Source organism: Myodes glareolus, chromosome 3 (assembly GCF_982192425.1).
Source record: "Myodes glareolus chromosome 3, mMyoGla1.1, whole genome shotgun sequence".
NCBI classification, from domain to species: Eukaryota; Metazoa; Chordata; class Mammalia; order Rodentia; family Cricetidae; genus Myodes; species Myodes glareolus.
The window spans coordinates 65,398,141-65,410,616 of NC_142028.1; the positions used below are offsets into that span (position 1 = coordinate 65,398,141).

Genomic DNA, 12,476 nt, shown 5'->3' on the forward strand with positions numbered 1-12,476 from the left:
AAGAGGCGGAGCCATAGGGACGGGTAGGCGGTGCGGAAGGCGGGGTTGGGAAGGCTGCCCGGGACGCAACCCTCTCGGGGGCGGGGCGGTTTCCTGCCAATCACTGTTTGGTTGCCCTCCCCCTGGTGGTGGCCTCGCTGCCTCGGGGTGGGGGAGGTCGAGAAGGGGGCGATAAAATGGCGCAGGGGGCGGAGTGAGGTGCAGCCGCTCGCCCAGGCTTTGGCCCGGCTTCCGGAGGTGAAGAGCGGGAGGGACGGCTTTTCGTCGTCTGGGCGGCGGGTCGTGGTCGCCTGTTGCTTCTCCACGGGGCCGCGAACATCGTCTGCCCCCGCGAGGAGTAGTGAGGTCCTCGCCTCGCTGAGGGAAGGGCTGGCTCTCGCTCCTGAGGTGATGGCGGGCGGGGAGGTTATCCCTGCCCCCCACCTCCGCCTCCGTGGGCGAGTGACGCCCCTCATTCCGAGGAGGGAAAGAGCTGTCAGGTCCTCGGGCTGCGAGCGAGGTCGCCGGCCCTGCCCGTGGGGGAAGGAAGGGGTCTAGCTCGCCCCAGTGCTCGCGCCGCGGTGGGTGTTGCTAGGGAGAGCGAGGATGGCGGGCTTCCCGCGGCGCGTCGGGGCGGGAGGAGGACGACCCACTCCCGGCCGCCGCGGGCCGCAGCCTGCTGAGGTGTGGCTGTCGACGCCGGTGCCCGGGAGGTTGGGTGCACCGCCCGCGCCGGCGGGGACCTGTGTCGCCCCCGGGGGGGAGGGGCGCGGGGAAAAGCCGCGCTTCTCCCGTTATCCGCTGGGAGGCGAGTACTCGCTCTCCCGAGTGGGAGGAGGGAAGTGCAAAGGCTCTGGGCGCGGCGGCTGTACTCCTCCAGGGGAGGCCAGGAGGGAGCTTAGCGAAGGCATCCTTGGGCCACCCTCGCTCGTCCATCCAGGGCCTTAGGGAACGCCCCCAGACATCTCAGGATGAGCCCGGAAGAGGGCCACCAAGAGAGGACCTACTTCCCTGGCTGCCCTCATTTTTGTTCTTTTCGTGGTTGTTCGGGGCCCCAAGCTTTAATAGACCATTCTCATAAAAGAGACCTGTTGATTCAGTGTAGAAGAATCCTGCTGCCTGGGGCCGGTGTGGGACGCTTGGCACCGGAGTCTCGGAAATTGTTACCTAAAGCAGAGATTTCCAAACGGGTTGTCTTTGCGTTTTTCAGCGTTTGCCGTTCCACAGAGGGAGTTGCAAAATTCTTTCTGATAATTCCAGTTCACTTTGTTTTAGTTTGTACAATTGGCTTCATTTCGGTGATAAGGCTTTTTTTTTTTTTTTTTTTTTTGGTATGCTGTGTGCTTCACGTGTGTTGTGCTTAGGAGAGATTGGAACTCAAAGGCCCGCGAGAAGTCCCCTCCGCAAAATGATTCTTGCTTTTGACCCTGCGTACCAGAGCCAGTTTGGTAATGGTTTTGGTTTTAAGAGTCTCGAAAGAGGATGTGTAGTGTACACCTGGCATGGGAGTCTTACTGTCCTAAATACAATGAGGCTTTGTGCTCGAAGGCAGTAGGTTTTTTGAGGTAAGATAAAAATAGATAGGGAAGCAGTTTCTGAGGTTGCAACCAGGAGGTTAGAGAACAGAGAGGGGGCGGTACACTAACGTGTGGAGAAGGGGGTGGACAGGTGAGAGACATGGAAGGACAGAATAGGGTCACGGCAGAGATGGGGAGCAGAATTAAGAGAATTTGGGACTAAGAAAATATTCTCCCTTTAAAAATAAAGAATCCGCCATATTTAAAGGATTTACCAGGCCCAAGTGCCGGTGATGGGAGAGAAGTGATTGTGGAACATAAGAGCTTCCAGTTGTTTATTATTCTTGATGTTTTGAGACAGGACCTCACTATGTACTGGCTAGCCTGGAGCTCGCTTGTGTAGATGGGGCTGGGCTGGAATTCAGAAGTCCACTTGCCTCTGTCTCCCAGATGCTGGGATTAAAGGCGTGTGCCACCGTGCCTTGCTATAGCTTCAGTTTTATTGAAGGTTTTCCTCCCTTGAAAGTTCAAATTGACTTTATCTCAAAAATCCCCTTCCCCTCCCTCCTTTCTCATGTGTAGCCCATACTGGTTTGAAATGGAAATGGAGCCTCAGGTAGCCCTGAACTCACCCTCCTAAATTCTAGGAATACAGATGAGTGGGCTCATTTATATTGAAGTTCAGAGAGTTCAAATGAATGAGGTCTTTGGAATTTAGCCCAGTTCCTCTAATGCAAGATATTTCATGGGCCATTAATTTGGAGAATTTATCTGATGTTTCAGTTATCCATCCAGTCTAGTGACAATGGTTAAATTTTTCACTCAGTAGATTATACTGAATAATTTCTAAAATGGATCTGGGGGAAGTTTCTTACCAGTTTAGCTTTTTTTCCTACCACCCCTTTGCTTAAGCTTCTTGATGTGAGATGTAGGTTGCAGGTTGAGATAATAACCGTAGCCACCACTTAATTGTATCTGTAGTGTGCTAAGTCTTACTTAATTCTTGTTAATAACCTCATGAAACTGATGTGCTGTGAAGTTTCCTATCTTATAGGGAGAAATATTGAGACTTAGGGTGTATTTGAGATATTTTTAACACTGGCTTTATAACTTTTGGTGTTGTGTTTTGTTTTTCTGAGACAGGGTCTCTGCTGCCCTGGATGGCCCGGAACTAACAGTGTAGATCAGGCTGGCATTGAACTCACAAAGATCCACCTGTTTCTGCCTCTTGAGTGATGGGACTAAAGGTGTATTCTACCAATACACCTGTCTCAAAAAGGCCAAAACCAAATTTTTGTTTTGTTTTTTTATTTTCAATACAGTGTTTCTCTATATATATACCTGACTGTCTTGGAACTTGCTGTAGACCAGGATGACCTTGAACTCAGAACTCAGAGATCTGCCTGCCTCTACCTTCTAAATGCTGGGATTAAAGGCATGAGCCACCACCACTTGGCTCCATTTTTTTTCTTTTTTTCTTTTTTTTTTTAGATTTATTTATTTATTTATTATGTATACAACATTCTGCCTCCATATATGCTTGCATGCCAGAAGAGGGCACCAGATCTCATTACAGATGGTTGTGAGTCACCATGTGGTTGCTGGGAACTGAACTCAGGACCTGGAAGAGCAGCCAGTGCTCTTAACCACTGAGCCATCTCTTGAGCCCTCCATTTTTTTTTTTTATTAATTTATGTAGTGTGTGATGTGTGAATTTCTGTGCGTGGTGTGGGAGTGGAGGTCCAAAAACCTATTCAGTTCTTTCTGTCTGTCTTTACCTGGGCTCTAGAGATTGGATTCAGATCACCAGTCCTATGGGGCAAGTACCTTTACTCACTGAGTCATCCAGCCATCCTCTACCCTAAAAGTAATTTTTATTACATATTTCAAATATATAAAAAATTAAGCAAGGTAGCATAATAATTATATTTACTGTCCAGGTTTATCTTCCATCTCCATATTTGTTGAGTTTCTTGTACTGATTAGAAAAACAGAAAAGTTGGTATGGTTCCCATAGTTCTATGGAGGCAAAAGAAGGAAGGAGAATCAGGAAATTTAGGTCATCCTTGGCTACATCCTTGGCAAGTTTCATGATAACCTGGGCTATATGTGACCTTGTCTCAAAAAACAAAACAAAACAAAACAAATAACAAGACTGATTTATGTCTATTGCCATTCTTATTTCCTTGCCACTACTGGTTCTTGCTATCCTGAATTTGGTGTTTTTTATTCTTGTGAATATTTTTATAATTTCATGATGTGTATATATATCCATAGAAACTTTCTTTTTTTTAAATATTTATTTATTTATTATGTGTACAATATTCTGTCTGTGTGTATGCCTGCAGGCCAGAAGAGGGCACCAGACCCCTTTACAGATGGTTTGAGCCATCATGTGGTTGCTGGGAATTGAACTCAGGACCTTTGGAAGAACAGGCAATGCTCTTAACCTCTGAGCCATCTCTCCAGCCCCAGAAACTTTCTTTAATAGATAATTGCGGTGGGGAAAAGGTGGGAAATCTTAAGAAGACATCAGTCTGTTACATTTGTGTAGGCCTTATTTAGATGCTAGTTTCTTTGCTTTTCCTTGAGCCTGAAAAATATGAATATGATAATTAGAAATTTGAACAGGAGTTCAGAAGTTTAAAATTTTTATTGTTTTTTTGTGTATAGATGTTTTGCCTGTATGTATGTCTAGTATGTGCAGAGATCAGAAGAGGTTGTGGGATCCCTTGGAACTAGAGTTACAGACAGTTGTGAGCCTCCATGTAGGTGCTAGGAATGGTACCCAGGTCCTTTAGAAGAGCAGCCAATGCTTTTAGCCATTGAGTTAATAATGATGTAGTGCCTGAGCTTTGTTTCAGGATAATCCAGTAAAGGAGAGAAATGAGTGGAGTTAGAGGTTGGCAGTAGGTTGTGGTTCAGGTGGCTGAGTGGTGACTGTGGAGGTTCATTATGTTACAAGGTTTTGTTGTTGTTTTGTCTTTTTTTGGTTTTTCGAGACAGGGTTTTTCTGTGGAGCCTGTCCTGGAAATAGCTCTGCAGACCAGGCTGGCCTTGAACTCACAGAGACCCACCTGCCTCTGCTTCCGGAGTGCTGGGATTAAAGGCACCACCAAACAACTACTTACTTGTTTTAAATTATAATATAAAGAATTTTTGAAACTCAGGAAATTTGCAAAGAAAATGATTTGTGTGAGTTAAAATTTATTTCTGTCTTTCTGTATGTTTATGATGTTGTTTTTGGATGCTTTTGCCATTTGGGACATTATGAAAGAAGCTCAAAAGAGTCAGTTTTGTGTCTTTGGATGATGGCCAACATCTGTGAGGTCAAGGGCAGCTTTTGATGCATTTTAAGGTATCCTAAATTATTTTTCCAAGTAATAAAAATCTGCCTCCAATATCTACATATCCCATAGTTTATTAGCAAGCATACTAAATTTAGAAGCCTATGTTTGAATTCTAATTTTTCAGTTTGCAAACTGACCCTAGAGGCAAGTCTGTCATAGGAGTTAGGAAAAGATTGCCTTTCGAATTAGTATTTGGTTTGGATTTTTGTCCTGGCATTATTTTTTAGTGAACCTAAGTTATTTTATTTCTCCCAGCTTTCACTATGAAAACTTTCTGAACAGTGCATTTGACCACACAAGTGCTTGAACTATATTTTTTGAAATGATTGGGATGAGGGGGCAGTGGCCCAGGAAGGGTTTCTAAGAAGTGTAGTTGTAAGCTGGGTGATAATGGTGCACACCTTTAATCATAGCCCTAGGGAAGTGGATCTCTGTGAATTAAAGGCCAGCCTGGTTATAGAACAAGTTCCAGAACAGCTAGGATTACACAAAGAAACCTTTTCTCGAAAAAACAAAAAGTTGCTTGAGCTCAGCGCCTTGATACTTATGTTTAATAATCTGAAATTGTTGGTTTTTTGGGGTGGTGATAGTAATCATCCTTGCTGTAGCCCATTCTGGTTTCCAAGTAGGAGGATTATAGTATGCACTACTACAGCTGGCACGAGTTTTCTTTTTCTCTTTTCTTTCCTTTCTTTTTGGATTTTTGAGACAGGATTTCTTTGTGTAACAGCCATGACTGTCCTGGAACTCACTTGGTAGTCCACACTGGCCTCAAACTCAGATCTACCTGTCTGCCTCCCAAGCGTTGGGATTAATGGTATGAACCACCACCACCTGAGGCACAAGGTTTCTTAAATTTAACAGTACTTTCACCTTTCTAAAAGTAAGCACTGTCACTGCTGTCAAAAAGATGATTTTAGTCTAGAAAATAACTTAGCCATTGGACCAAAAATACACCTTTTCTTTTTGCCCTAATCACACTATTTTACTTTATTTTTCTATCTATCTATCTATCTATCTATCTATCTATCTATCTATCTATCTATCTATCTATCTATCTATTTAGATGGAGGATGTTTGGGGATTCTATAGCTTTGGCTGACTCTGTATGAAGGCCAGGCTGACCTAGAACTCAGCCCATTTCTCCTTAGTGCTGGGATTAAAGACATGCACCACCATGCATGGCCCACCACTCTGAGTTAACTAGATCCCTTCTAATTTTAAAGTGCTGTATTTTCTCCTCTTTTTTATTTAGTGCTTTATTTTCTATACCATTTTATACTATCTCATATTAGAACTTAATTTTTGGTGTTTCCTTGCTAACATTATTATATGTTGCCAGGCATGATGGTGCACACCTTTAATCCCAGTACTTGGGAGGTAGAACATGGTGGATCTCTGAGTCTGAGGACAGTCTGGTCAACAGATCAAGTTCTAGAACAGCCAGGGCTGTTCTGAGAAACTCTTATTTCAAAAAACAAACAATAACAACCAAAAACCGTAAGATTTATATGTTTTGGGAATTTGGGAATTTTTTTTTCTTTAATCATAGAGATGGGCTGGAAAGATGGCTCAGAAGTTAAGAGCACTGACTGCTCTTCCAGGGGTCTTGAGTTCAATTCCCAGTGACCACATGGTCACAACCATCTTTAATGAGATCTGGTGCCATCTTTTGGCATGCAGGCAGAACATTGTATACATAATAAATAAATCTTTGAAAAAAATCATGGAGACATACTATGTAGCTCAGAAAATTATTACTGAAGGAATATATGAATTAAAGCTGAAAGTCAAGGATACAGAGGGTAGTAAAGTGAAAGAAACTTTACAGTTTAAAAAGCTGTAAAGGAGCTGGGCGGTGGTGCTGCATGCCTTTAATCCCAGCACTCCGGAGGCAGAGGCAGGAGAATCTCTGTGAGTTTGAGGCCAGTCTGGTCTACAAGATCTAGTTTTAGGACAGGCTCCAAAGCTACAGAGAAACCATGTCTTGAAAAACAAAACAAAAAAGCTGTAAAGGAAAACAGTATAGAGGTAATTTCTTTAATTCTAGCACTTGGGAGGTGGAGGGAAGAAGATCAGTTAAAGGCTATCATCCTCTACTACACAGTGATTTGGATGCCAGCCTGAGCTGTGTGAGACTCTCAGAAAACAAGCACTTGTCTAGCACGAACCAAGCCTTCTACTGGATCCCCTGTATCACATAAGTAGGTGTGAAGGTGTGTGTCTAATCCCAGCTCCCTTATGTATACTAAGCAAGCACTAAACTACTCAACCATATCCCTTACCCCCACATTACATTTTATTTATACAAGTAAACATCCAAGAAGAAAAAGAATAGAACAATGTGGGGCTGGAAAAATGGCTCAGTGGTTAAGAGCATTGACTGCTCTTCCAAGGACCCGGGGTTCAAGTCCCAGCACCCACATGGCAGCTCACAACTGTCTGAAAATCCAGTTCCAGGGTATCTGACACCTTCACATCAATGCACATAAAATAAAAGATAAATAATCATAAAAAAAATTTAAAGAAGACAAAAATAAGACAAAAAAAAGAATAGAACGATGTTGATGCTTGACCCTGTAATAGTCAGTATTTGTGTTTATATCTTTGTTGACTTTTTCTTTGTGTGTGTGTGTGTGTGTGTGTGTGTAAAATGGGAAGGGGGTTGATTGGTTTTTGGTATGGTCATAATTTTTAGAATTTGGTAGAATCTTTGACATATCCTAGTCCTCTTTCTCCAATGTTTTTCTGTTTTACAAGGAAAGAAATCCAAATGGCTTAGCAACAAATGGATCGGGCTTGTTAGTGACAGTGCCAGGTCTTAGGGCTGAGGACTCCCAGTTCTTATTTACCCCACTAAAGCAGACAATAATCTTAAGAAAGTGACAGTTTTTGTGAGGAACTAAACCAGTTCTTAGTTGCATAATTTTTTTCTTCTAAAGATTTCTCTTTGGTGTTCTTTACTGAAAATAATCCAACTTGCTGGTATTTAAAAAAAAAAATCAAGATCAAAATTAATAGATGGAACACCTTGAAGCATAATGCAGTTGACTTTGTAATTAGCAGAGTTGAAAGTGATGAGAAGATCCTTTAATTTTCTTTGTGCCTGCAGGAAGGTGGGAGTCAATCACTTTGACAAGTCTCCTGAAAGGAACAGCGGCAGGAGTTGAAACCTTTTTCCATTTGGTCTCGTGGCAGAGGCAGAGATTGCTCCAGCAGCTCCACACAGTATGGAAGACATTTTAATTTTTGTTTTTTGAAGCAGGGTCTCACTGTATAGCTCTGTCTGTCCTATAACATTCCCCTGCTTTTACCTCCTGAGTGTTGGTATTAAAGCCGTATATCACTATACCCATATCTATATATGTATCATATCTATACTATATCTGTCTCCCCCCCCTTTCCTCCTGATTTTTTATTTTTTTAAAATAATAGTATGTTTCAGTTAGATCACAGGCCTGGAATCCCAGCTTCTATGGAGGCTAAGGCAGGAGGATTGCAGATTCAAAGTTTGGTTTTGTTAGGTCCAGTCTGAGCATCTTAGTAGTACCCTACCTAAAATTAAAAAGTAAAAAATAGTCTAGGATGTAATTCAGTATAGAGGTCTTGAATTACATATGTGAGGCTCCAGGTTTAGCCACCAAAACAGAAAAGTAGTATGTGTTTTCTTTTTTAAAAGTGTAAATTTGGTATCTGAACATTTTAAAAAACATGTAAATTGCTTGTATATTATAGTCAACCCATGGTAGTACATATAAAGCTACTTTAATGTGCTTTTAAATAGTTGAATGTTTTTTGACATGAATGATTTTATTAAACATTTCTCTCAGAGGTGGGCATTTAGATTGCCTCTAATACTTGACTACTTTGAATAATACTGCTTTGAACATCTGTGTGTTTTTATGTATGTTTGTAATGGGTAGTTTTATATGATAAGTTTCCAGAAGTGAGATTGCTAGATTAGATGGTATTACCAAGTTACTCTTTACAAAATATTATATTAACTTGTGCTCTTACTAGTAGTGAGTGCTTGTCTCTACAGCCTCACTAACCTTGATTATCATTCATCTTAATTTTGTCATTATAATCAGAAAAAAAGTATCTTACTCAAACCTTTTATTTTCATAATGCTAGTAAGGATAATATCTTAATTATTTCTCAAGTTAAAAATCACAGTGCAAGCACAGGATTTGAGATACTAGGATGCTTCCTCTGTATATTTAGTAGGTTGGAGTTAGTTTAAGTTATTTCTTGTTGTTGTTTAGCAAAATCTCGTATTTTTTCAGATATGACGTGTTCACTATTGCCCTCTGAACAGTCTTCTGGCACCTCTTTTTTGCCTGAAGAAAGGGCCTCATGTCCTTGGGGTTCCTTTGATGAAGATGACTTGGATGACTCCTTGTTGGAGTTTTCCGATGGAGAAGAAGACGATGGCCATTTCAGTTTCACAGAGGAAGAGATTGAGATGCTGTTGAAGGATGACGGTGGGCATGATGAGTGTAGAGACAGAAAGTGTCAGACCCTACCTGGTACTCCTCAAGAAAATTCTTTGCGCAGCTTGGGACCAGCACCTGTGACCCCTGGCTTCTTCAAACTACCTCAATTAAGTACATCAATTGGTCATAGACCAACTCCTAGTAAATCATTGAACAGACACTTTGTACTTGAAAAGAATCTTATAAAAGTAACTGTTGTTGCACCATTTAATCCAACAGTTTGTGATCCTGTGCTTGATAAGAACAAGATTGATTCCTCCAAAGATACGGAAAAACCTGCCTCCCTTGGGGAACAGACGAGAGAAGATGACCTTCATCCTAATGAGAGTAAACGTTGCACTGAACCTGAAGGGGTCAGTCCCAATAACTCTGCTTGGGATGGGCCCCTGCTTTCTTCTCCTTCAAACAATAACATCGAACAAACTGCCTCTGATAAAAATATATCTGAAAGTAAGAAACCTACCCCTGTGTTCTCTCAGATCTCCAACCATTCAGAGGTACCTAACAGGGGATCATCATGGAAAAATAGTGGATCACATAAATCAGGGTGTGAAGTGAGAAATCCAGTTGTGTCCAGTTCATCGAACAGAGTAAGTACATTTTTCTCAACACAGTAGACATGAAATTATTTTCACTCAGAAAGAGTTCCTATGTACTTAATTCCTCAGTAGAGTATTGACTAGCATGTGCTAGCATCAATCCCTAGTACCAAAAAAAGGAAAGAATTTTGCTGGGTGATGGTAGTGCACACCTTTAATCCCAGCACTTGCTAGGCAGAGGCAGGCACTTCTCTGTGAGTTCGAGGCCAGCCTGGTCTACAAGAGTGAATTGCAGTACAGCCAGAGCTACACAGAGAAACCCTCTCTTGAAAAACAAAACAACTAAAAAAATTATATTCTCATAATGATGTTTTCAGCTATATGTATGATACAACTGAAATTATAAAATTGCTTATAACTGATAATTATCTTTCCTATTATTTTCCCTTCTGCTCTGGAAACCAACAACAACAAATCAGCATGCCTCTGACAAGGACCCTGGGGAGGTGAAAGCTGAGAGAAGACTGGGCAAAGTAATTCCTGTCCTGCAGACCAGAACCAGGTAGTGTGACATAGAACCATTCGAGTTTCTGGTGGTTCTCTTTCATTTCTTTTTTCCCCTTCCCAGTATGTTCTCAGTATGGGGGTGGCAGGTGGGCAGGAAATCCTGCAGGAAAAATAAGCAAACTTGAAATTCTGAAGCTTCCTATTTGTGTTATCTTGAGCAAATCAAATAATCTCTCAGTTTAGTTTCTGTGTCAGAATAAAACTAATGATGCCTTTCCTACAACCTCCCAAGGTTATTTTGAAAGTAAAAAAGGCATGCTAGTAAAACATTATATAAATACAAAATTTCTTTCATGTATGAGAAGTCCTGATCACATATTTGATGAGAAGTCAGAATATTAACCAAAAAAGGTTAAAATTATTTATTAAACCGTTTAGTCTTATTTTTCCTTTTCTTGCATACAACTGGAAACAAATATTAGGATTGCAAATTTGAGGCATCTTTTTAGTTTACTTTTTTGTTACCAGGAGATGGCAGTGTCTGTATGTACATGGGCATTTTCAATTGAATGTACTGGAAAAGCTACTTTATAGATTGAATCCAATTCCTCTCCTTAGAGTACAATTGAGGAAAAAAAATTGTTATACACTTATGGCATATTTATTCTGCCTTAAACATTTTAAAAATGACAAATAAGATTATGTGCCACTACATTTTAGTTTTATGGGTTTTGTTTTATTTCTTTTTCCACTTAATTGAGGAAAACTCTGTTAATTTTTCCAGTCTTTTTTGGTTTGTTTGTTTTTTCAAGACAGTGTTTCTCTGTGTAGCATTCTTGGCTGTCCTGGTATTTGCTTTGTTGATCAGGCTGGCCTCGAACTCACTTAGATCTACCTGTCTCTGCCTTCAAGTGCTGGGATTAAAGGCATGTACTACCATTGCCCGGCAAGATTTTATTTTTATTTTTTGTGTATAGGTGTTTTACCTATGTCTGTATTTGTATACCATGTATGTACAGTACCCACAAGAAGCCAGAAGAGGGTGTCAGATCCTCTGGAACTGGAGCTACAGTTGTGAGCTGCTTTGTGGGTAGCAGGAATTGAACAGATCCTCTAGAAGAGCAGCCAGCATAGCATGGTTATCTGCTAAACCATCTCTCCAGCCCCACTTTGTAAATTTAAGAGTGAAATTATACCAAAACACATAAACCAAGCCACTTGGAACACTAATAAATTTACAGTGTCAATATTTTCATCTACTGATTCTTTTCAAACAATGCTGTCAATATGAGTGAGGACCAGAAATTGTTCTTGCTAGGACCATGATTGCCTTAATCTCCTTCAACTTTTTCTGTGTGGCTCGATGAAGTTGGCCAAACCTGAATTATCCAACAAATGCTTTCTCTCTCTCTCTCTATGAGCTACTTTATTTTTACCTTCCGATAGTCTTTGTTATCAGGAGTTACATTTCTTTTCTTCCTTTACTTTTAAGTTCTATACTTGGTCTCACTTTTGTACTGACTAGCATTGCCTCTGGAAGTTGGTTGACTACCATCAGTTTGTGACATTTCTACAAAGCACTGTGCTCATGGCTCTAATGGACTACTTTTCCACCTGGTTTGCTTTTTTCAAGGATGTTTTCACAGTCAGATCTAGAAAAAAAGAAGGACATTTATCTCAGCAAAGTCATTGCTCATATAGAAGACCCAGGGGAATCCAACCAAGGTAATGGTAACCAATGAATGGCTTATAAAACATTTATTAAGGCATTTTCTTTCTGTGAATGTTTTGAATTTTCTTAAATTATGAAGAAGAAATCTTCTTTATCCCAACATTTACTTCTAAGGATTATTTAAGCAAATAATTGTGCAAAGTGGTTTGGCCAACAAGTTTATCCTCTATAATTGAGGGATATAACCCAGATCTTAATGCTTTTTTTAAACTGGAGGTTGTCATTATTATTTTCTCTGTTAACTAGTAGAAGTAGATAAAGTGATGTTCTTTACTAATTATTGTTTGGGGACTTTTTTCTTTTCTTTTCGTTTTTTGAGACAGGATTTCTCCATAGTTTTGGAGGCATGTGCCTCC

The 12,476-nt window shown here is 40.8% G+C and overlaps 1 protein-coding gene across 11 annotated transcripts in view; it reads left to right on the top strand.

Annotated features, from left to right (window-relative positions):
* The first annotated feature begins 121 nt into the window (after positions 1-121).
* Positions 122-12,476, top strand: part of S100pbp (S100P binding protein) — a 37,370-nt gene continuing 25,015 nt past the window's right edge. For 3 of the 11 annotated variants that reach the window (XR_015000931.2, XM_048434315.3, XM_085686632.2), the window contains exons 1-5: positions 122-237; positions 7,959-8,074; positions 9,133-9,932; positions 10,361-10,443; positions 12,022-12,113. Coding sequence is in view for 10 of the 11 variants with exons in the window: in XM_048434315.3 (XP_048290272.1) it covers positions 9,135-9,932; positions 10,361-10,443; positions 12,022-12,113 (973 nt within the window). In the remaining variant the exon portion in view is untranslated. The other 8 variants (XM_048434324.3, XM_085686634.2, XM_048434321.3 and 5 more) reach the window with 8 other exon arrangements.